This window comes from Staurois parvus, unplaced genomic scaffold (assembly GCF_062004578.1).
Source record: "Staurois parvus isolate SC_StPar_1 unplaced genomic scaffold, SC_StPar_1.0 ptg000397l, whole genome shotgun sequence".
In the NCBI taxonomy this organism is placed as follows: domain Eukaryota; kingdom Metazoa; phylum Chordata; class Amphibia; order Anura; family Ranidae; genus Staurois; species Staurois parvus.
The window spans coordinates 5,614,388-5,640,596 of record NW_028318193.1 but is presented as its reverse complement, the minus strand read 5'-3'; the positions used below and the strand labels follow the sequence as shown (position 1 = coordinate 5,640,596).

General features: G+C 41.7%; 1 protein-coding gene across 1 annotated transcript in view; it reads left to right on the top strand.

The window, feature by feature from the left end:
• The first annotated feature begins 229 nt into the window (after nt 1–229).
• The window catches only part of MTCL3 (MTCL family member 3), a 63,183-nt gene continuing 37,203 nt past the window's right edge, over nt 230–26,209 (top strand). Inside the window, exons 1-5 of the mRNA XM_089686460.1 lie at nt 230–955; nt 2,474–2,698; nt 7,117–7,275; nt 14,404–14,475; nt 24,341–25,516. Of these exons, the coding sequence (XP_089542586.1) occupies nt 230–955; nt 2,474–2,698; nt 7,117–7,275; nt 14,404–14,475; nt 24,341–25,516 (2,358 nt within the window). The remainder of the gene's footprint in view (nt 956–2,473; nt 2,699–7,116; nt 7,276–14,403; nt 14,476–24,340; nt 25,517–26,209) is intronic.

Sequence of the window (26,209 nt, the reverse complement as noted above, 5' to 3'; positions counted from 1 at the left end):
ACACCTAGTACCCTGGCATGTGGGGAAGGACTGATGGTTGTGTTATTGATCTTGAATGGATAGACAGACAGGATGGATGGATGGATAGATAGATAATTTTGTATTGCCATTTACATTCTCAATCACTTTGCAGACGTGTGTACTGTATTGATTGGGTGGGGATTGGCCTGTATTGATGTCTCTTTACTTGGCTCATGCTGACAGGCAAGGCTCAGATGAAGACAGCAGCATGATCCGGCCAGCCGGTGGCGCTGTTGCGTGTGCTGGTACTGCAGCTGAGCCTCGCCTGCATCCGGAGGGTCGCATCTTTCGGAGACAACAAGAGCGATCATTGTCCCCCTCCAGAGCCGGGGCATTGCAGGCAGAGCGGAGGCCGCAGCCAGGAGCGGAGGGAGACACAGAGCCCCCACCCCCCGAGCCTCTCCCCCGGCCAGCCGCAGAGCAGCACTGCGCCCGGCAGAGCGGAGAGGGAGCTGTCCATAGCGGCGGTGGTGCTGAAAGCTCGTCATCTAGGGCGGAGGCCGGGGGAGAGCTGGAGGGTCAGCAGCGCACACCCCCCTCCGACCTGACACCTGCAAGAACGGAGCACACCAGGGCGGGCACCCCTGAGCAATCAGGGGACGGATCCCCCAAGACCGTGAAGGTGAAAGGGAAAGGCTCCTCCCCTAAGGGGGGCGATGGGGCGCAGTCCTCGCAGGCGCTGGGGAAGAGCCCCAAAAAACAAAGTGGGGCTTACTGGAAGGAGGGCTGTCTGCAGTCCGAGCTGATGCAATTCCATCTGAAGAAAGGCCTAGCCGCGGCAGGCGCCAACAAAGGCGGCGGGGGGACTGAGGCTGACAATGGGCAGGCTGGACAGGAGCAGGCCGGAGATCTGGAGGGCTGGAGGGCCCCCAGCGCTCTCCAGGAGCTCCAGGACGAGGTGGAGAGACTGAAGGAGGAGAACGAGAGCCTGAAGGTGAGGGAGCTGCCATGGCTGCCATTGTCTGTGCATGCGGTGATGTCATGGGGAGTCAGGCCTGCCTGTCAGCTGCCAGACATACACTTGGCTCCCATGTCTGCTGCATTCATCTCACTGCAGTGTCTGGTCAGCTCCACATCTGCATCTGCCTTTGTATCGCCCATCACATATCCTCTACACATTATCTCAGCCATACCACTAGATAAAGGCATGTTACATACCCTTCTGTCATTGCCTCTCCATGTTACATACCCTTCTGTCATTGCTTCTCCATGTTACATACCCTTCTGTCATTGACTCTCCATGTTACATGTTACATACCCTTCTCTCATTGCCTCTCCATGTTACATGATACATACCCTTCTGTCATTGCCTCTCCATGTTACATGTTACATACCCTTCTGTCATTGACTCTACATGTTACATATTACATACCCTTCTGTCATTGTCTCTCCATGTTACATACCCTTCTGTCATTGCCTCTCGATGTTACATGTTACATACTGTTCTGTCATTGCCTCTCCATTTTACATGTTACATACCCTTCTGTCATTGACTCTACATGTTACATATTACATACCCTTCTGTCATTGCCTCTCCATGTTACATACCCTTCTGTCATTGCCTCTCCATGTTACATGTTACATACCCTTCTGTCATTGACTCTCCATGTTACATGTTACATACCCTTCTGTCATTGCCTCTCCATGTTACATACCCTTCTGTCATTGCCTGTCCATGTTACATACCCTTCTGTCATTGACTCTCCATGTTACATGTTACATACCCTTCTGTCATTGCCTGTCCATGTTACATACCCTTCTGTCATTGCCTGTCCATGTTACATACCCTTCTGTCATTGACTCTCCATGTTACATGTTACATACCCTTCTGTCATTGCCTCTCCATGTTACATACCCTTCTGTCATTGACTCTCCATGTTACATGTTACATACCCTTCTGTCATTGACTCTCCATGTTACATGTTACATACCCTTCTGTCATTGACTCTTCATGTTACATGTTACATACCCTTCTGTCATTGACTCTCCATGTTACATACCCTTCTGTCATTGACTCTACATGTTACATGTTACATACCCTTCTGTCATTGACTCTCCATGTTACATACCCTTCTGTCATTGACTCTCCATGTTACATACCCTTCTGTCATTGACTCTACATGTTACATGTTACATACCCTTCTGTCATTGACTCTCCATGTTACATACCCTTCTGTCATTGACTCTCCATGTTACATACCCTTCTGTCATTGACTCTCCATGTTACATACCCTTCTGTCATTGACTCTACATGTTACATGTTACATACCCTTCTGTCATTGACTCTCCATGTTACATACCCTTCTGTCATTGACTCTCCATGTTACATGCCCTTCTGTCATTGACTCTCCATAGGATCACCATGCTTATACAATATAAACCCATGTCACTCATGTCTTTCTCCATTGTCTCCTCCCCAACCCCTTTAACTCCTTGATGTTCCCGCGAGTAGAATGAAATCGACGAGATGAGGACGGAGATGGACGAGATGAGGGATACCTTTTTTGAAGAGGACGCTTGTCAGCTGCAGGAAATGCGCCACGAGCTGGAAAGGGCCAACAAGAACTGCAGGATCCTGCAGTACCGCCTTCGGAAGGCCGAGCGCAAGAGGCTCCGCTATGCCCAGACCGGGGAGATAGACGGGGAGCTTTTACGCAGCTTGGAACAAGACTTAAAGGTGAGCTTGTCTGTAATAAATCTGGGTAGGGCCTCGTTCACACCTTGTGCAGGTGTCCGTTTTGTGCATGCATTCTGCAAGGGCACAAAGAAAACAAATGTTCTCTACATGCTCTGTTCACACCACAACACTGGTGTTCTGTGCAGAAATGGGAAGACCTCAATAGAGGTGGGCAACTACATGGCAAAGTAAATTTAATGTTGAAGAATGTAAAGTAATGCACTTGGGTGCTAAAAACATAAATGGAAGTTATTTGCTAGGAGGAGAGCCATTGGGGGACTCCAGAATGTAAAAAGATCTGGGGTTCCTAGTAGATCACAGGCTCAGCAATATCATGTAATGGCAAGCAAAGCTAGCAGAATATTATTGTGCATTAAAAAGGGGATTTACTCAAGAGATAAAACTTTAATTTTTCCACTTTACAAAACTGTGGTTTGGCCACATCTGGAGTATGCCATCTAGTTCTGGTTACCAGTCCTCAGGAAAGATGTGCTGGAACTGGAGAGAGTCCTGAGAAGGGTGACAAAACTAATAAGGGGACTGGAGGACCTCAGTTATGAGGAACAACTACAAAACACTAAACTTAAAGGGGAACTTTAGTCCTGAATTTCAAAATGGACAAATAGGCAGGGATTTTAATGCAGAAGAGACATGCTTTGTCTCTTCTGCATTAAAGTTACTTACTTGCCTGGCTGCCCCTGTACAGTGAGCCTTGCGCTCGAAGCTCACTGTACAGATTCAGCAATGCCAACTCTGACAGAGCTCCTGTACATGCATGGGAGTGATGTCATCCCCATAAGGCCAATAATAGCAGCCAGCGATCAAGATCCGGAAGCCGGCCACCCAAAGATGTCAGTGGCCGGGTGGGGAGCTCAAGGATATCACATCGCTGGATCCGAGGTGAGTATTGTTAATTTCCTTGGAGAAGAGACACTTGAGAGGAGATATGATAGCAGTATACAAATACCCCAATGGTGATTCCAGCATAGGGAGAAAACTATTCAGTTTCAGGTAACTTAAAGTGGTTGTAAAGGCTGAAAGTTTTTTTTACCTTCATGCATTGTATGCATGAAAGTAAAAAACCTTCAGTGTGCAGCGGCACCTCCAGCCACCTCCAATACTCACTTGAGTCCAATCTCGGTCCAGTGTTATGCACAGGAGTCCTGGCTCTCCCAGGTCTCTCCCTCATTGAGATACAGCAGAAGGAGCCATTGGCTCCCACTGCTGTCAATCGTAGCTTGTGTAGAGGGTGTGGGAGGGCGGGGCCGAGTCATGATCTTCTGTGAACGCAGAGATTGAAGCTCGGGAGCAAGCACGCACCAGTGCCCCCCACAGTAAGCTACTTGCTATGAGGGCACTGCTCAGAATCTGCAATGTGTATGCAGTTTTCTGCACAAACAAAAAAAACCTGATGTGACATCAGCATTGTTGTGTGAAGAAGAAAAAGTGATGACACAGGGCAGAAGTGATGACAGAGGATGTAATGTCTATCTGTGCATACAAAAATGTGCATGAAAATTGATGTCTTTGCAAGTGAAGTCTGCACAGTTTTTCCATCAGTTTCTATGCATATATAGTGTGAACGAGGCCTAAAATGAAACCAAACCCACTGATTTACCTGTTTTCTAAAAGAGTTACATTAAAAGAGTGCCTGGAATAATAACTATTACAATGAAAGCAGAACTAATTACATTAATTTAACAGTTTCAAAAAGCAGTTACATTCCTGACATGCTAACTGTCTCAATTGCGTGTTACTTGATTGCTTTGTTACTCTCAACTAAACAGACTGATGTCATAACTGATCACATTTGCAGCATCATGGCAGTTGCAGATCAAACAGAAGCTAAGATGACAGCTTCCTTGATTGTCAAGAATAGGAGGATTTAGTTACACTTGAAGGGTTATTTAGGTACTACACTTGATTTCAGATCAGATGTTTGACTGCATACTGTAAGTGTGAGATTTTGAAACATGGAGATAATCCATGAAAGCTGAATGTAAGAAAAGTGAAGGCGTTGCGAGTAGCAGCAAATCAGACCTCTTATTTTAGTACATTTAGTTCAATCCTAGGTGTCTATTGACTGCTATTGACAAAACATCCTATTTGTGGTTTAATGTATCCTATTTACATTTGTTTTCATATGGAGCAGTTCATAAAGTACACTGGCTTAGTGGTTAACACTGCTGCCTTGCAGTACTGAGTTCCTCAGTTTGACTACTGAACAGAACATTTCTTGTATGAAGTTTTCATCTTCTCACCGTACTTGCGTAGGTTTCCTCCCACACTCCAAAGACATGCTGGTAGGTTTATTGGCTCCTGTCTAAAACTGACCCTTGTATGGTATTCTACTGAGTGTACCCATGATAGCTGCTGCAAAAGCAGATTAAGCACTTTGAGTCCCTAGGGAGAAAAGCACTAAAAAATTCAATTTATACATTATTTCTTCTTTTGACGTGCAAAAAGTAATAATCCCTCGGTTTTTAAGCACTTTCAGCTGTTAATAAATTCACTTACTGAGTATGCAGCCTCTTCATCTTTTAATCCTTGCCTATTTTCCAGTTTAGGCTGGTGCAATGACCATTGCCCCAGTTTTCCTTTATCAGGTTGGCTCCTTTTTCTTGCAATGTCCTATTGAGCCACCCTTGCATGCAGGAACTAGAGTTTTGTCTCCTTACTCTCACACATCAATAGAAATACACAGCCCTGTAGCCTAGGATAGTAAGGCACTCCCCTGCTCCTCCCTCCTCCTCTCCCTTTAGACTGGAGCCTGCACTGTCCACTGTTAACTCTTTCCTGTGAAGAGTGGAAGTTCAGAGAAGCAGCACTAGGACAGCAGGAGCATTTAAATTTGTAAATTGCAAAAGCTAGAGTAAATATATAAACAAATAGTTTACTGTGGAATGTTTAGTTTATTGAGCTGAATGTGTTAAAGTAGTTGTAAAATTTCAGCTTTAAACTGCCATTATACTTTCTTTGTCAGGGCAATAGTAACGGCACTGCCTTTTTTTTTCTTATAACATTGATAAATACCTTTTAAGCACAGATTCTGTGCAGTCATGTGGTTCTCTCTCTCTCTCTCTCTCCCCCCTCTCTCTCTGAAATAGCATGGAGTGGGGGAGGGGGAGAGAGGGAGATACAGACACGCTGAGGAGAGAGCAGGATGCAACTGACCACACTATCGTTGATCAGCAGCCATGATTAACATGGACATATGACAGAGGGGAAGACAGGAACAGGGAGGATCAACCAGGTATTATACAATATGCAAATTAATAACTTACATTCCAAGACCATAATGCAGTTTATCCTGCCTTAAAGAGACAAGAACATTTTTTTTTGGTTTACAAATACTTTGAGCTAAAAGAACACTAAGGGATTAATACCATTTTAAAGGAAACCTTTACTGAGAAAAATATTCACACTGCCATTGCTGACTTGTGAAATTGGAAGTTCCCTGCTTCCATCCTTTTCTAGGGCATCAAAACTCTGAAAAACTAATTAGGAATGAGAATGCAAATCTGGAGTTCTGATTTCACCTGCTGTATGTCCCAAAGTATAGAAGCCACAGACAGTCAGGCAACTAGGTTGGCCTATGCTTTTTCTCTTAGTACAGACTTCCATTAAAGGTTAGGTATTACTTCTGGAGCATGTTACATGTTACATCCATATTCAGGGTTTACCATGTAACATGCTCCAGTAGATGTCCCCCCCACCCATGACAGTGGATTCTCACCCCACACCCGCTGTCACACAGCTGCGTCATTCATTCACAGGAATTTGTTCATGAGAGAACTGCAAGTCCCATCTGCCACAGCAGCAGATAGCTCATTGTTTTGAATGAACTATGAGAGCGCTGATGAGCACACTAGTAGTTAAAACCCTGTAGTTTTCAGTCCATACAGAGGTACAGGCTGAAAGGTGAAGGGCTTGTCTGCAGGAGCCTGACATTATACCTCTGGTCCACTGATCACAGGTGCAATGCTTTGCAGAGTCCTATAGGAAAAAATACTATGCAAAAAATATATGCATTCATTATTTTCTCCCAAATGCATTTGGTGATGCAGGGAGAGATGTAAACAGTTCTGACACAAACAAATGCATACGTACACCTTACTCTATTGTCATGGCCATTTTTCAAATGTTATTTAAAAGTACTGTACTTTTTTTCCGCTAATGAACATATTTCATGCAGTGATTCAGTAAACAATAAAAGGTGTAGTATTCATACAATGAAATCAAATATCTCTGCTTATAGGAGTCTAATGCAGTTAAACTTATGGAAGCTGATTTTGTGTTGCTATTGGTGAGTGTGCAGCAGTGTCTTTGCAGTGTGTAATTAAATAAGCCCAGTACTGGCAATATGTCTAATAATAGTACAGTTCATTTCTTTATAACTGCTTACAACTGCCTTTTAGGTAGCCAAGGATGTATCAGTTAGACTTCACCATGAGTTGGAAAACGTGGAAGAGAAGCGGACTAAAACAGAGGAAGAGAATGAAAAGCTACGTCAGCAGCTCATTGAAGTTGATATAGCCAAGCAAGCTCTGCAGAATGAGCTTGATAAGCTGAAGGAGGTGAGTGCATCCTCTAATACACAGTACTAAAGTAGTGCACAAGGTCTTTCAAGATGGAGTACTTTCACAGGTTTACTATATCATCTTATTATATCTCATATTGTATCAAATTATCCGTGCTCCTGAATAATCAGGATGAAATCATGGATCTATGTTAAAGAATGGATCCTTCTGAACAGATATTGGAAATTGCTCAACTACCTGACAAGATTTATTTTGTATTCCATAAAATAACATTTTATATTGTATTGTTTTAATGTGTTAATAGAAGGCACTATTAGCATAATTTATTTTGTTCTTTGGTGCCATTCTACATACCTTCTTAAAATGTCAATTCAAATCGACTCATAATCTATAAACTTGATATAAAGGGAATGTTACTTTAAAATATTTACTGTATTGTTCTAGCAGTTATAAATCCACTGGGGTTTCTGAATATTTAAGTAAATTTCAAAGGATGAACATGAAGAGTATGTCCATTTTCAGACTATAAAACTTTGTAAAACAATACTTCAAATTTCCAAGGCATCAGTAATAACCTCTGTGTTGCCTACATCAGTATTTAAACCATTTAGCCTTTCTTTTATTTAAGAATGAAAAAGGATGTTATCTGGCACTCTCAGTGACTGAGGTTGCCAACAGCGGTGCTTTGTCTCTGTAGACTGGCAAGTGGGCTGTCAGTATCCAGTCTTAAAAGAGAAGTATTGTTTTTTAAAAATCATACTTACCTAGGTGGATGCAGCATTGATCCAATGCTGCATCTGTACCCTGCTGGCTCTAAGGTTTAGAACTGAGTGATAAAACATTGCTGATCGCTCAGTTCTCCCCTTCTGCTCTGAGCAGAGAGCGGTGACTGTCAGTGGAGCACTTGGCTGTGGAGGGGGCGGGAGGCCTCTCATTTCCCTTCAAGCAAGTTTGGAAATGCCTATCTCAGTCCACTTGGCAATCTTGGAATGCTACCCTTTCCCTATTTACAACCTTCTTTGGACTCCTCCCACTTTTTCGACCCTGGATGCTTGATCTGTCATCGATTTATATTTTGCGCCTGGCAACCTGATTTCTCCCTACCTCCCTTTGTTGGGTATCCTCCATACTCCCCAGTTCTTTTCAGCTCATCACAATTTGCTGGATTTTTGCTGGTGGCAGGGGAAGGGAGTCAAGTATATGTATAAACTTTAACCTTGGATGGTTTCAAATCCTTTAGCTACTTACAAAAACTTTGGCAACTGCCGACCTCGGAGGCCTTCTGCCACCTTTAAATTATGCACCACGTTCATGGCCCCCGAACATACCAGGTAGGGCCCCCTAAACAGGTGACTTCCCTTGAAAATCATTGCCGGAAATCAAAAGGGCCTAGCTTCTGATTTCTACATCGCTTGTGAGCTCCATGAGTTCTGGTAAAAATATAGTAAAGTAGGAAGCGAATTCAAGCAAAACCCTAGATCAAGCAGCCTGGAACAACATTTGGTTTGCTTCTAAATGCTCCCAAAATGTCTTGGCTCAGGAGAACACGTCTAAACTGTTCTCTCAGTGCAACATGACTCCTGAACGTATATCTCAAACAGCTCCCAGTGCATCTCCAGTGTGTTTTCATGGCTGTAGAAAGACCCTACTCCACATCTAGTGGACTTGCTTCATGGCGATCCTCTTCTGCATGCAGGTTTACACCTTGGTTAGGGCAGTGTTAAAAGGAACCATGGCTCGTAATCCGTGGGAAGCTCTATTACCCACACTTATCTCGACCTTGACTAGAAACCAGAGGATACTGGTGGGCTTTGTTTCTCTGGCAGCTTGTCAGACTTTGCCAAAGCTTGATGGAAGCATTTACTCAATATTGCCAAAGTCAAGCAACGGCTTATGGGCACTATGTTGCATGAGAAGCTCACTTCCATTTTGAAGGACACCAATGCCAAATTTTTGAAGGTCTGGGACCTGTGGATCACATGCAATCACAGCTTCAGTCTTGACCGTACCCTGATCTCCCTGATTCCCCTCAAACCAGTGAAATGTATACCCAGGGTTGGCATCAGAGTTCAGCTGGCACTGGCAGCAGAAGGAGCAGGAGCTGCATAAGCTGATGCTTCTTCTGTAGCTCCACCTCCTGTCCCAGAGGGAGCGATACCAAGTGCACTCTACCTCTAATTCTTTCTATCAGCCTGAAGAGTGATGCCAGCAGCAGATCCAAGAGGAAAAGCAGGTCAGTGTATTAAACAACACATACACTGGACATAATACTTATTGCAATGGACATATTAAAAGGATTAATAACTATTAGGCCGCTTTCACACTGATCTGCGGGTGCAGCACAGTGCTTTCCTGTAGCCATAGACTTCTGTTAAACTTCTGGTTTGGTGCGCTTTCTGAAAGTGCACCAGAACTCCTGAATGCAGAAGCTTTGGTGCACCACACCCACAAGTTATAATAGAAGTCTATGGAAAAGTACAGCTAACCTGCAGGAAAGTCGCAGATGGAGAGCGCTGCACCAGTGGCGCAGGTAAACCACAGTGCATCAGTGTGAAAGCAGCCTTATAGGGGGCTCAGGATAGTATAGACTAGTTTACATTTGCGGTTTGAGTGGTGGTAAAACTCCATTGTTTATTGTGGTCCGTGCCTGATTACCAAATCACTTATGTGGCCCTCGCTCTTCAAAAGGTTGAGCACCCCTGCTTTAAGATGATACCTCTGGTATCATGTTTATGAATCACATCATTACGGAATCCTCTAGATAACCAATAGATCTTTTGCTAGTGGTAGAAACTCCAACACTGGCAAAGAGTTATTTGTTCCGTGTTCCTATTCTTAAAAATGTCCCCTCCCGCCTCCTGCTACCTATCTTACCTACCCTATGTAAAACGATCTGTATATATACCTTTTTTTTTTCCTGATTACCAAATCACTTATGTGGCCCTCGCTCTTCAAAAGGTTGAGCACCCCTGCTTTCAGATGACACCTCTGGTGTCATGTTTATGAATTACATCATAACGGAATCCTCTAGATAACCAATAGATCTTTTGCTAGTGGTAGAAACTCCAACGCTGGTAACGAGTTATTTGTTCCATGTTCCTATTTTTAAAAATGCCCCCTCCCGCCTCCTGCTACCTATCTTACCTACCCTATGTAAAACGATCTGTAAATGTACCTTTTATTTCCAGTCAGCTCTGGTCTTGTCATGTGATCCTGCAGCTCTTGCTCCCCTATGTCAATAAGCAGTGGCTGCAGGAGAGAGGAGGAAGCTCCCACAAAAGCTGGGCTATGGGTGACGTCCCTGCTCCTGGAATTCCCAGCCGTTGTCAAGGGCTCCCTTACAGAGGGGACCTGGAGGTGCAGGATTACGTGACCAGTCCAGAGCGGACTGAAAAAAGGTAAGTATATAGATCTTTTGGATTTCAGGATAGGAAGATAGCAAAGGTGGGTAGGGAACATTTTTAGGATGTTAGTGTTAGGCAGGAATCCACTTTAAATTTAAACTCTAGCCAAAGTGTACTTTTGGTCTGTGTTTACAGCTGTCTGATCAACAGAAGCCAGGTGCTAGACTGGCTTCTGTTGAATAGTTATGCTGGCAAACCATCAGTCAGTGCTCACAGCCCGTGTCAAAATGCCTGCCGCGGTCCCGCTATAAGTCACTGATCACCATCATTACTAGTATTAAAAAAAAAAAATCCAGTATCTATACTGCCATTTGTAGACGTGTTGGGATTTTTTTTTAGCAAAGACATGTAGCAGAATATAATTTGCCTAAATTTATGACTAAATTTGATTTTTAAATTTTTTTTACTGGACATGTTTAATACCAAAAAGTCAAAATGATTGTTTTTTTCTCATAATTGTCAGTCTTTTTTTTATAGCGCAAAAAAAAAAAAGAGGCCATCTAATACCATGAAAGAAAGCTCCATTTGTAGGAAAAAAAGGACACAAATTTAATTTGGGTGCATCGTTGCATGACCGTGCAATTGTCAGTTTAAGTAACGCAGCGCCGTGTTGCAAAAAATGCCTTGGTCAGGAAGGGGAGTAAATCCCCTGGCGTGCAAGTGGGTAATAAGTGGTCTGGAGCTGCTGCTGAGTGTATTCTGACAGCTGGGAGGATTCCTGCATCCATCTCGCTTGTATGGATGCAGGAATTGCCGCTGATTGAACGACAAAAACGAATTGTGTGTCCCCAGCTTAAGGCTAGATCTGACAGGGATTATTATACAGGATTTATATTGCGCCAACAGTTTGCACAGCACTTTACAACGTGCAAGCATACAGTACAATTACAATACTATTGAATACAGAAAGAATCAGAGGGCCCTGCCCTCTGTAGTGATACAGAAGGTAATAACTGTGGGGGATGAGCTGATGGAGAAAATGCATGTATAGTTGTTAGGCGGAAGCAGGATAGGCTTTTCTGAAGAGTAACGTTTTCAGGGATTGACTAAAAGTGGATAGAGTAGGAGATAGTTATACAGATTGGAGTAGGGAATTCCATATGATGGGAGAGGCTTTTGAGAAGTCCTGCAGGCGAGCATGGGAGGAGGAGACAAGGGAACTAGAGCAGAAAGTCTTGGGAGGAACGAAGGGAGCGATTTGGTTGGTATTTTGAGAGGAGGTTAGTGATATAGCTGGGGGCCAGGTTGTGGATGGATTTGTAAGTTGTTGTTAGTACTTTGAATTTAGTTAGTTGGGTGAGCGGCAGCCAGTGCAGGGATTGACAGAGAGGGGTGGGAGACACTGAACGGTTGGTAAGGTGGATGAGCCTGGCAGCAGCATTCATGATGACTAGAGGGAGGAAAGCTTATGTAAAGGTAATCCAATAAGGAGGGAGTTGCAGTTGAGACGAGAGATAACCAGGGAGTGAATTAGGAGCTTTGTGGTGTCATTGGTTAAGAAGGGGCGTATTTTTTAGATGTTTCAGAGGTTGAGACGGCAAGCTTTAGAAAGTGATTGGATGTAGTTTAAATTAATACACGGGGTGAGGAATATGAACACAATTGAAATGAACTATAAATGTATGTCTAGATGGTATTGTACACCGAATGTGGCATATAAACAGCGAGAGGAAATGTGGGGTAATAGGTACAATGGCACACATTTGGTGGGAATGTCCAAAAATACAGGTATTTTGGCAAGAAATAATTCAAAATATACAGGAGATTGGGGGAATTCAAATCCAGAAAGATCCATAGGCGTGCCTCTTTTATAAAACAGATGTCAGTAAAACAATATAAAAATAATATAGTATACCATTTGCTTGGTGCGGCAAAAAGCTTGATCCCTAAATTTTGGCAGGACCCGGAGCCCCCATCAATGAAAGACTGGATAAATAGGATTGAGTATATTAATAAGATGGAGGAGTTGTGTTATATTGAAGAGGATAAAGTGGAAGTATTTAAGAAAATATGGAGAAAATGGTATGAATTTAAAATATCAAAAAATTATTTAAAAATAGGTGGTATAACAGTAGAGTTGGGGAATTAAAAAGGAAGACATAGAAATGGGATGGTTTACAGGAGGGGAAAGAGAAGTTTAAGACTGCAATGGACAAGGGGTTTTCAAGGGGAAGGGAGGGATTTGGGGGGGAGAGGTAGAAGAAGGGAAGTGATTAATGTGGTTAAATAATAATGTTGGTATTTGTTTTTTTTTGTTATATACACTGTCAATTTTTATACAAAGAAAAATTTATAAAAGATATATTTAAAAAAAGAAAGTGATTGGATGTGGGGCCAAAAGGAGAGTTCAGGGTCCAGGATTACACCTAGCACCCTGGCATGTGGGGATGGGTTGATGGTTGTGGTATTGATGTTCACAGAGAAGTCAGGGGAAGGGGCACATGGGGGAGGAAATATTAAGAGCTCAGTTTTGGATAGATTGAGTTTGAGGAAGTGATGTGACATCCAGACTGATATGTTGGTCAGTAAGTTAGTGATTCGTGAGGAGACTGATGTTGTGAGCTTAGGGGTAGAGAGATAGATTTGATTGAACAGGAGAGGTCCAAGAACAGAACCTTGGGGGGGACCCCAACGGAGAAAGGAGAGGAGGAAGTAGAATTGTAAGTGGATAGGTAGGATGAAAACCAACAAAGAGCACAGTCACGGATACCAAGAGTGTAGAATTTTTTGAGGAGAAGGGGGTGGTCAACCATATCAAAGGCAGCTGAAAGGTCCAGTAGTAGGAGTACAGAATGGTGTTCATTGGTTTTGCTGTTTGTAAATCGTTTGTGAGTTTTAGGAGAGTGTTTTCTATGGAGTGTTAAGGATGAAATCCAGACTGAAGGGGATCAAGAAGGTTATTCTTAATGAGGTGGTCACTCACTTGTTTTTAGACCAGATGTTCAAGGAGTTTGGGGGAAAAGGGAGCAGGGAGATGGGGCGTAGGTTAATATTGGGGGTGACTAGTGCATGTTTTAGAGTTTTGGGGAGGGTGCTAGAAGAGAGGGAGAGATTAAAGATTTGAGAGGGAATAGGGTCCAGGGGACAGGTGGTTAGGTGGACATTGGAAAAACGTTTAGCATCCTCATCCAAACATCAGGTATCTAAATTAGCTTGACATTGGCCTTTGTTATACTGACTATTCATATGAAAAATTTGTCATTCAATCCAGCATAAATTGGCTGGATCAGGAATTGATCTTTTGTCTATGGGTACTCAGGGATCAATTTACTAAAGATATAAAGGCTCTTTACTTTCCAAAGAAAGTTGCATTGTGCAAGAGAATGTTTTCCAATGTTTAGATAATGTGGTGCAGTTACACTTTGAAATGTATATCCAATCACCTGCAGGGAAAAAAAACAGCTTTTCTGCTTGCATGTGATTGGATGAAGGAAGTCAGCAGAACTTCACTACATTCACTAAGCTCCAGTCTATTTTTCTTTAGTAAATAAACCTCTTAAAGACATCACTAGGCAAAGGCGCTAAAATGATACAATAGAGTGTCTACAAGCACCTCCTCCTTGAATATGAACACCATATTTAAAGTTGCACCTAAAGATATCCTCAGATGTTTGAGACATACAGTATATGCATATTTGCCTATTTTCTTCTGGTTATGACAGACTTTAGACAAAGAAATTTGGACATCTCTATAGTTGAATAACCATTTCTTATATATAACAATGTTTGTAATTTTGTGTTATTTTCATTTTGCTTACAGTTATCTCTGAAGAGAAGAGGAAGCAAAGATGTACAAAAATCAGAAAAGAAGACTCTGCAGACTCCAACAGAGGTATCTTTAACATTATTTATATTATGTATATTATTAATAAAGATACTTATATATTGCCAACAATTTTTGCAGCTTTTTACATATATATTGTACATTCACACCAGTCCCCAACACTCAAGGAGCTTACAATCTAAGGTCCCTAACCTACATTCATACATACACATACTAGGGCCAATTTAGACAGGAGCCAATTAACCTAGCAGCGTGTCTTTGGAGTGTGGGAGGAAACCGGAGTACCCAGGGGAAACACACGCATGCACAGGGAGAACATGCAAACTCCAGGCAGGTGGTGTTGTGGTCGGGATTAGAACCAACAATCCTAGTACTGCCAGGCGGAAGTGCTAACCACGTAGCCACTGTATTGAATATCTGCATAGGGACGAACCTTTGCTGGCTTTTCCCTATTGCTATCTTTGCAGTTAGTTTGCAGGCATATGATTACTGCATCATTGGTGGGCATAGAACTAATTTTGCATTAGGCAACAAATACTTTCTAGCATGCAAAACAAATACTTTCTAGCATGCAATTTTGACTCCAGGTTGTACAGTATACGTCATCAGCACTCTAAAGTGCTCGGTCCTATCTACCACCTATGATACAGTAATCCTCTGCCTGCACACTAATCATATAAATACTGTATATGGTGAACACAAATAAATCATTAAAGTCCCCCAATGATCCATTCTCACAGAAATGTCATGCCTCCTTCTCAGGGCTCTTCTACTAGTCCTGGGGAGTGATGCATTAGGTCACATAAACAAGACACCAGGAGTGGTGTTCTCGTCAGATGAGCTTTGAATGCCTGTACAGTGACTGTGGCAACCTGACATTCTGTGTTCCAAATTACAGCATAAAACAGATTCTAGGAATAACAGGGGTGGTACATATGCACAGTATAGTAACAGGAGAAGAATATTAAAGAAGTAGGACTCCATAAATTTTCATTGAAAAAAATATATCATTAATGAATACAACATACTTACAGAGTAATACAGCGGAACCCAGTTTTGAAATTAAAATTCCACTTTCGATATTAGGTGTATCGGCCAAAAACCTTCACATGGATGATTACTTTAAAAATTACCAATGTATATAATAAACTGTAAAATTTAAACCTGTCACTAATCTGGACAATTTCAACTAAACATATTTAACTGCTTGCCGACCAGCCACTGTAGAAATACAGTGGCAGGGCGGCACGGCTGCACAAAACCACGTTTTAAAACGTGATTTTGCAAAACAAGTAGGGGGCATGCGCGAGGTGCGTGCCTGCCCTACCCATCCCACCGATCGCAGCCATGGATGTCAGTTGCCGGGTCACGGCCGGTCATTACCTGCCCTGTCCCGGCGATTACCGGCAATCACTGACAGAGAGCACGGCTGCAGTGTTTACACTGCAGCTGTGCTTTCTGTCAGTTTCCTGTCAGCTCCTGATAAACTCTTCTCTCCGGTTCAGCGTGTTCCCGTGCAATACACACCCCCACCCCGTAGTAAAACACTCCCCTCACACAGTTAACCCTTTCATTGAATAATAAAGTTAACCCCTTCTTCCCCAGTGTCATTAGTACAGTGTCAGTGTTTTTTTTTGCACTGATCACTGTATTGGTGTCACTGGGGATGTCAGTTCCCCTTCAGTGTCAGAATGTCCGCCGCAGTCCTGCCATAAGTCGCTGATCGCCGCCATAAGTCACTGATCGCCGCCATAAGTCGCTGATCGCCGACATTATTAGTATAAAAAAAATTAAAAATACCAGTATCTTTCCCGCCATTTGTAAACGCTATAACTTTCACGTAAACCAATTAATTTACACGTATTGGGTTTTTGTTTAGCAATGACATGTCGCAGAATGCATTTTGGCAGAAATTTATGACTAAATTAGATTTTTACATTTTTTTTTACTGGACATGTTTTATAGCAAAAAGTCCAAAATATTGTTTTTTTTCCTCAAAATTGTCAGCCTTTTTTTTTATAGCGCAAAAAATAAAAAATGCACAGGAGATCAAATACCACCAAAAGAAAGCTCAATTTGTGGGAAAAAAGGACATAAATTTCATTTATGTACCGTATTGCATGACCGCGCAATCGTCCGTTAAACTAGCGCAGCGTTGTATAGCAAAAAAAATGGCGTAAATTGCTGTATCTATACCATAGTTCGTAGACGCTATAACTTTCACACAAAGCAATCAATATACACTTATTGGGATTTTTTTTTACCAAAAACATGTAGCAGAATACATTTTGCCCTAAATTTATAACTAACTTTGAGTTTACTATATATTTTTTATAGCTGAAAGTAAAAAATATTGTTTTTCTGCAAAATTTTTGGTCTGTTTTTGTTTATAGCGTGAAGAAAAATAAAAAGCGCACAGGTGATCAAATACCACCGAAAGAAAGCTCTATTTGTGTGAAAAAAAGACGTAAATTTCGTTTGGGTGCAGCATTGCATGACCGCGCAATTATCACTTGAATTAGTGCAATGCCGAAAAGCAAAAAGAGGCCTGGTCATTAAGGGGGGTAAATCCTCAGGAGGGCAAGTGGTTAAAAATATCCATAATGAGAGGTTACTGTGATGAATGTAGCGAAGCTTTGCTGACCTCCATCATCCAATCATGTGCAAACAAAATGCTGTTTTTTAATTTTCCTTGCATGTAATTGGATATCCTTTGCAAAGTGAAATTTCACCATATTCACTAAATTCTGGAGCAAGATTACTTGCAAAGTGCACATCCTATCTACCTTGTAATGCACAATCTTCCTTTCACAGTCAGTTTTAAGGGGCGGCTGTGTTGTATATTTCTTAAAAGGTTACTGGAAAGTGTAAGCTTTCTCTTTAGGTTACCACAAAAGAACACAAATCCATTCCAATTTTAGTTTTGCTGGTATGTATTCCTTTGGCTTTATCTTATTTTTTAAACATCTTTCCATTACACTGGGTTTAGAAAAGAATCCCTTCCTGTAAAATAATCACATTTTGTTGCTTTGCAGCCTGAAATGAAGACAGACACCATTTTTATTTTATCCAGTTGTATCTACTTAGTACAACTTATAACAGCCAAATGAAAGAGAACACCAACATGTCAGAAAAACTACATTTTGAAAATAGAATTACTGGGTTGGAAAAAGGATCACCCCCTTTTGTCAGTATTTTGTTGAACCACCTTTTTGCTTTAGTCTGTTGGGATATATTTCTACTAACTCTGCACATCTAGACTTTGCAATACTTGCCCACTCTTCTGCTCAAGTTTAATTAAATTTGTTGGTGACCATTTGCCGTTTGTGGACTGCAGTCTTCAAGTCATTCCACAGATTTTTAATGGGGTTTAAGTCTGGGCTCTGACTAGGCCATGCAAGGACATTCACCTTTTTCTCCTTCAACCACTGTGTGGACATTTTTGCTGTGTGCTTTGGGTCATTATCGTGTTGGAAGGTAAATCTTCTTCCCATTGACATTTTTATGGCAGAGGGCAGCAGAGTTTCTTCAAGAATTTGACGCTAGTTTGCCCCATCCATTTTTACTTCTATCCTGACGTGCTGCAGCCCCTGCTGCCGAGAAACACCCCCATACCAGGATATCACCACCTCCATGCTTTACTGTAGGAATGGTGTTTTTTGGATGGAGAGCTGTATTGGATTTTTGCCAGTCATAGCATTTAGTATTGAGGCCAAATAATTCAATTTTAGCCCCATCTGACCATAACATCTTTTTCCATGTGGCCTCACAATCTTCATGGCGTGTTTTGGGAAAGCTCAGTCATGACTGCATGTGGCCTTCCTTGATGAGTGACTTTTTTCTTGCAACCCTCCCATACAAGCCACATTTGTGGAGAATTTGTGATATTGTTGTCACATGCACACGATAATCACTCTTTATCATAAATTCCTGCAACTGCTTCAGAGTTGCTGTTTGTCATGGTAGCCTCTCTGACCAGTTTCCTCTGACTTTTTTATCCAGTTTGGAGCGATGTCCCAATCCAGGGAGGGTCTGTGTTGTACCATGTACCTTCCACTTCTTATTGATCACTGTGCTTCTAGGCATTAATAAAGCCTTTGAAATTTTTCTTGTACCCATCTCCTGACTTGGTCCTGCCCACAACTTTATCCCAGAGATCTTTTCCCAGTATCTTGCCACCCATAGTTGATTGTTTGCTTCAGATGCACTATCTGGGACTGAAATGCTCCTGGAAAGCTCTTTTTATGCTGTGCTAATCAAATTGACCACAGCTGATCACAGTTGAAAGTCAAATGGCTTTGCATGCCATTGAGATAGTGATTAGCTATATCTGATTGAGTCATTTTAGGAGGGGGTTGATCCCTTTTCCAACTCAGTAATCCTGTTTTTGAATTTTTTTTAAGTTTCTTCTGACATGTTGGCGTTATATCTTTCACTTGGATGTTAAGAAGTAAATACAGCTGGATAAAACAAAAACTGTGTTTGTCTTCATTTCAGGCTGCAAAGCAACAACACATGATTATTTAAGAGGGTGATTATTTTCTATACCCACTGTAATTCACTGAAAGGAACCAAGTCAGCACACAAGACATACAGCTGGTATACTAGTGGCACAGTGCTGATTGGCACCAGGCTCTTCCAAACAAATATTATCCTAAAGAAATTGGGAGGGCTATAAATGCGGCCCAACACAAAACTGTAAACTTACTTAACCACTTGCCTACTGGGCACTTTTACCCCCTTCCTGTCTAGGCCAATTTTCAGCTTTCAGCACTGTTGCACTTTGAATGACAACTGCACAGTCATTTGACACCGTACCCATATGAAATTTTTAATTTTTTTTCACACAAATAGAGCTTTCTATTGGTGGCATTTAATTGTGACTGGGTTTTTTATTTTTTGCACTATAAACGGAAAATTTAAAAAAAATGTTTTCTTTCTTTCTGTTATAAAATTTCAAACAGGTACATTTTCTCCTTCACTAATGTGTGTTGATGAGGCTGCACTGGTAGGCAGCACTGATGTGCACTCATAGGCAGCACTGATGGGCACTGATAGGTGACAATGATTGGCACTGATAGGTGGCACTGATGGGCACTGACTAGCGGCACTAACTGACAACACTGACTGGCGGCACTAACTGATGACACTGACTGGTGGCACTGATAGGCGGCACTGATGGGTGCCACTGCTGGGCACTTTTGGGGCTGCACTGATAAACAGTGCCCTGATTATCAGTGCAGATGTCTCCTGTGACACTTGCTGGTTATCAGCAGTACTTTCCTCACGCTGTGACAGTGTGAAGAAAGTGCTGCCGATTACCGGCAACTGTATTTACTATGTGATCAGCTGTTTCATTGGACACAGCTGATCACGTGGTTAAAGGCCACTGTGATTGGCCTTTTACCTTGTCAGCTGTTCAGCTGTATCCATAGGACACAGTGATCACAGACGGTGCTGGGTGCGTGCCGCTGGGGGTGCGTGGGGGAGGCTTGTTCTGGGAGGACATCACCTGACACCCTCCTTGAACTGGACAACCTCGCTGTAACTGTCATTCGGCTATAGCACGGTTGTAAAGTGGTTAAAAATTGTAATTCTCTTTTTAAATTGTGTGCAAAATGCTTTTACAGTTAGTGAACACTTGCACAAATTTGACCGTTTCTTTTTTGGACTTTCTGAAGTCTTATTCATGTCATCAGTTTTCGTCAGCACCTATATTTGTGAGCAACTATTTTCAAGGATGAAGTACACAAAAGGGCAAAATTAGCACCAAAATATGTGACGAGCACCTTGAGAAGTAATTGAGAATTGCTACTACTGTACATCTAGCCAACCAGATATTGATTTGTTAGTTTATGAAAAACGGGTTGAATTACTAAAACTGCAGAGTGCAAAATCTGGTGCAACTTTCCCTAGAAACCAGTCAGCTTCCAGTTTTCTTTTGTCAAAGCTTAATTGAACAAACTGAAGGTAGAAGATGATTGGCTACCATGCACATTTGCATCAGATTTTGCACTCTTCAGTTTTAGTTTATTCAAATATACAGTGTCAAATATCATACTAGTTTTAGGTTTCCCCCTTTTACTTTTATATTAAAAATATTCCAAAAAAGAAATATAGGAGTGAAACCCCAGCGATACCTCAATAATGAGAGAGGAAAAAAAAACACAACAAAACGCACACAAGCAGAAAGGAAATAAACATAGTGTGATGATAGTGGCTGCTGCTAACATCAAATTGTGTTCCCACAATAGTAAAGCAAATTAAAAATAAATAAGTGATGTAGTACTGCTAAATAATAGCTACAAAAAAATAAAAGAGTGACATAGCTGAATAAAACGTTCATATTAAGTCCATATATGTAAAATCAATCAATTTGTAATAAAGATTCTTCCATAATTCATGTGTTTTCTTCTTGTGCTGATATCCCAAACACCATCAAGTAAAATAGTGCACATAACATATAGTGCCACCTCAGTGCTCATGGAAATGCGCTTTATGATATCAAATAGGCAAAAGGATTCTTCACTTTTTCAATCCACAGCCATGTGATAGTAATCAAACTTTCAGCTTTCAATAGATTTTCAAACCAGAGCCAGGGATCGGTCCCTTTAAGGGTAATGGAGGTCACATATTCCCATCCTTAAAAGGGAACAAAGGACAATCCCATGTGTATTTACTAATAGAAAATTTTATTAAGAATCAGTAATACATTCACATGTAGTAAATGAATAAAATGTCATAAAATCATCAGCTGAACTCACTATTCATGTCTGCCCAGAGCCAAGCCGCCCACGTGACTTCATCATTGCCGGCAAAAAATAATTGTGAAAAAAAAATGGTGTGGGGGTCTCCCCCAATCCGTACCAAGTCCTTTAGGTCTGGAATGGATTTTAAGAGGAACCCAACACCAAAATGTAAAAAAAAAAACGGTGTGGGGTCCCCCCAAGTTCACTCACATGAAGGGGCTGGGATCTGGAGGTACCCTTGTTAGACTGCACACAGCCACTGGCCAGGGTTGTGGGGAAGAGGCCCTTGTCCTTATCAACATGGGGACAAGGTGCTTTGGAGGGGGAGCCTACCTACCCTAAACCACCCTCCAAGTTGAGGGCATGTGGCCTGGTATGGTTCAGGAGGGGAGGCTTTTACTCATTCCCCTCCTTTCCTGGCGTGCTATGCTGCATGCTCGGATAAGGGTCTGGTATGGATTTTTGGGTACCCCATGCCAATTTTTTTTATTGTGGCCTTTCAAAATCCATACCAGACCTAAGGGTCTGGTATGGATTTGGGGGGGACCCACACCGACTTTTAAAAAAAAAATTGCCATTTTTTTTTATTTTGGCATGGGGGTTCCCCTTAAAATACATACCAGACCAAAGGACCTGGTATGAATTGAGGGAGACCCCCCAAGCCGTTTTTTTCACTTTTTTTATTGCTTGCAATGGGTTTTTTTACATTCTGCTCATCTGTTGTTAGGGATGCGGCAAACAGCTTCCTGGCCCGCTGCTTAAAAAACAGCGATTCGCTAGTTGTTCAGGACGGCGGCAGCCCTACTTCTTAATGCTGAAGCTATTAAATGTAGCTTACACATTAGTCTAAACACTGCTAAACACCGCCAAAAAAACGCTAAACCAACATTTTTTGTCCATCGTTTCTAAAGCAGTTTTTAGCTTTCTACTGTGGATGAAGCCACAAGATAATAAACCATTATATATCAATTTATTTCCAAAATTCATACCTATGCAAATAAGACAGTTATCTGTCATAAGATTAAAACTGTATTTTAAACAGTTTCCTATATATATATTATGTTTAGCCTTCTCAGTGAGGGAAGACAATTCCCCTGAACACCTTGGTCCTACATGTGAACTCATGCAGGGCAAAGCAAGGGGTTTTCTTTGAAGAAGTATTAAACCCAAAACCAAAAATGTAATTTATTGCAGCTTACCAATCATTAGAGGTGGCGGCAGCATTAGTTTTCTTCATTAGGCGTTTTCCCTCTGTTTTCAACTGGTGATCTGACCAGTGTCACACCTCCTGTATTAGAGTGCCCTCACTTTGAATGTAGGAACATAGGGGGCACATTTGGACAGCAGCATTGTTGATCTGGGGGGAGAGGAGTGTTTGATGTACTAGCAGATTTAGATGCACTAACAAATTGAAGCCAAACTCCAGATAAAGCTATATAAGCAGTTACTGAAATAGTTTTTTTACCTTTTGGGATAAAGGTTTTACATAAAAGCTGATCATTGTGAGCACCTCCTGTCAGTGTTAAATGGTTTGTCTCAAACCTCTAACTGCTACATCTGCAGGACAGCTTGTTCAACTGGAAAACAATAGAATTACTAGCAGGATCACCAGTTAAAAATAAAATAAACTAAAAGAAAACTAATGCAGCCATCATATCTAAGAATTGTTAAGTTGCAATATAATAAATGTTTGCTTTTGCGTTTAACTACCTGGCGCTGGCCTCTCGTTGGGTATGTCTAAATGCCAAATGGCCACATTTATGCAGCCCTGTATAAACAAACCATTCTGAGAGCGCGCTCCCAGCACTGTAGCCAGTGGGGATCGGTAAGCTCCCTATGCATACTTGCCATTGGGAGCTGTCCAATCATGTGAATGCTGTGACAACCAATCACAGCAGTCACATGACCAGGAGGTGTCAGCACGAAGGAGTTGATATCCCTTTAATAAAGTGATAGTGCAGTGCTTAAAGTATTAAAATAACATACACAAAAACAATAAATCAATATGACTCAATACATTCAAACATATTAACGCATAAAACATTCACTGTAATGTGCAAGTATTATCAGAAGGCAAATAAATATGAACCAATATATCATAAAGTGCTAATGTAGTAAACAGAACAAACAGTTCAGATTTACTAAAATGGCCACTGATCCGACTCCTGGAAACGGCAGCATGACATCAGCACAAAAACAAGAGGACCTTTAGATAGTGCCCTTCATCCGGCCTGGAATGGTTTAGAATGGGACGGGGGTGCATGCTTTTTCCACCCTTTCCTGGCTTCTCAGACTGCATACTCAGATAAGGGTCTGGTATTTGTTCTTTTTTGTGTGGGGTCCCCATGGACATCTGTGCCAGACCCTCATCCAGGCTCAGGGCCGGGTATGTATTTTTGCCCCATGTCATTGTATGTTTACAAATATTCTGTCTGTAAGCAGCCAGAAGCTGTCAATTATAGACATGCTAATTAAAGGAATTTTGAGCATTATTAAAATCCTTCTACCCTTTGGTGCATGTTACCCAAGGTAGTGCCCAACCCCCATTCCATGTGTTTGAAAATTCATTGCCTATTACCCTAGAAAATGCCATTACTGATTTCTAAGATTCACCTTCTATTGACTTCAACATGGTTCAGATTTGACAAATAAACTTTAATAAAGTTTGTCCAACCCAGGTCCATTAGGCTTATCACTATCTCAGACTTGATGGATTGATTTGGTCATCTGTATAGTAACCGCTGTACTAGAGTGTACTCTATGTGCTTTTAAAGCCTACCAAACCACAGGAAAATGTGCATCACAAAGTCACAAGAGAAGTATGGAGACTGACATGACAGGCCTTCATCTGAAAATGCTTGATTCCTGGCTGTGTCACATGCTAAGTGCTTACTCTCTGCACTATGCACACTAGTTTTCAGGACCAGGGGACCAAAACCCACCATTCTAGGTGACCAATGTTGACAACAGGTCAGCTGACCACATTGCAGCAACAATGCCTGCTTTCACAGAATGACAGCCAGTGAAAGTATGCATATTTATAGGAAAGCGTGCAATTTGCACAAATCACTTTTTCTGTGTTTAAATTGTGTTGTTTGCATGATTACTGGGGTTTTTAGTTTATATCCTAACATTTGAATTTCTTGTTTTTTTCTCGTGATCAGGAGGACAGTGAGGATTTGAAGTGCCAGCTACAGTTTGTCAAAGAGGAAGCAATGTTAATGAGGAAGAAAATGGCCAAGATTGATAAAGACAAAGACAGACTTGAGCATGAACTGCAGAAGTACAGATCATTTTATGGAGATCTTGATAGCCCTTTACCAAAGGGAGAGGCTAGTGGACCCCCTACGACAAGAGAGGCAGAACTGAAACTTCGACTGCGTTTAGTTGAAGAGGAAGCTAATATACTCGGAAGGAAGATAGTAGAGCTAGAAGTAGAAAATAGAGGCCTGAAGGCAGAGCTGGATGACCTGAGGGGAGATGAGTACTCCAGCACATCTAACTCTCTTCCACGGGAGCAAAGTGAGTCAGTGTCAGAACTGCGGCAGCACTTGCAGTTGGTTGAAGATGAAGCTGAACTTTTACGACGTAATCTTAGTGATACAGAAGAGCAAAACAAACGCCTCACTACAGAGATGAACAAGTACAAATTTAAGTCCGGCACTCATGAAAGTTCTCGGCACAGTGAAAGTGTCAAGACAGAAGCTTTACAGGAGGAGCTGAAAACTGCACGTTTGCAGATCAATGAGTTGAGTGGCAAAGTCATGCAGCTCCAGTATGAAAATAGAGTTCTCATGTCTAACATGCAGCGCTATGACCTTGCTTCCCACCTCGGTATCCGAGGAAGTCCCAGAGATAGTGATGCAGAGAGCGATGCTGGGAAAAAGGAAAGTGATGATGATTCTCGCCCTCCACACAGAAAACGAGAAGGCCCCATTGGTGGTGAAAGTGACTCAGAGGAGGTGCGCAATATCCGATGTCTTACTCCTACTAGGTCTTTTTATCCTTCTACTAGTGTCTGGCAGAAGAATTTTGCTGAGAGGCAGCAGATGAAAGATATTCGGTCTGAGGCTGAACGACTGGGCAAGACAATTGACCGACTTATCTCAGACACAAGCACTATAATCACTGAAGCCAGAATATACGTGGCCAATGGTGACTTGTTTGGACTAATGGATGAGGAAGATGAAGGCAGCAGAATACGAGAACATGAATTACTTTATCGGATCAATGCACAGATGAAGGCTTTCAGGAAAGAACTTCAGACATTCATTGATCGGCTAGAGGTCCCAAAGTCGTCTGAAGACAGGAGTGCTGATGATCCTCTTTCAGTTAGCCAGGTAGGTGTCATTTACAGTTCTGGAACACATACATATTATACAAAAGTATTTTTATTAGACTAGCATGAGGTAATAAATCAAGTTTTAGAAGACATTAATTAATGTAGTTATAATTTTTATATCTACAAACATATTCGCCTCTAGGCATTGTTTTCCTGAAAAAAAAAGTTGCTATTCTTTCTAGATGCATCCAGGTATTTTTAGTGTCAGGAAAAATGGTATCTCTCTTTTGCATCTTGTATTAGCTTGAAACTAAGGGAAATTCAACAAAAATGTAAGTATTCATTCATAATAATGCAGGGCGTAGGGTGTAGTGCTGAGTTAAAATAGCATGTGCTAACTACCTGTCTCAAAGGTGCAGAATAAATGTCTACATTACTAGACAGACACAGAAAGCTGTTCTCTTTAACAATCTGGTTGTATTATTCTGGTACTGAAATCTTTGATACAAAATGAGCACCCCATGTGCAGTATACATAGGAGAGTCCCTTAGGTCAAGGTATGTATAGGGTAACTCAGAGAACATTCTTAATACAGTGATTGTAAGTAGACTTTAGCAATAATATGTACAGTGAGGAACAGAAGTATTTGAACACCCTGCGATTTTGCAAGTTCTCCCACTTAGAAATCATGGAGGGGTCTGAAATTCACATTCTAGGTGCATTCCCACTCTGAGAGACAGAATTAAAAAAA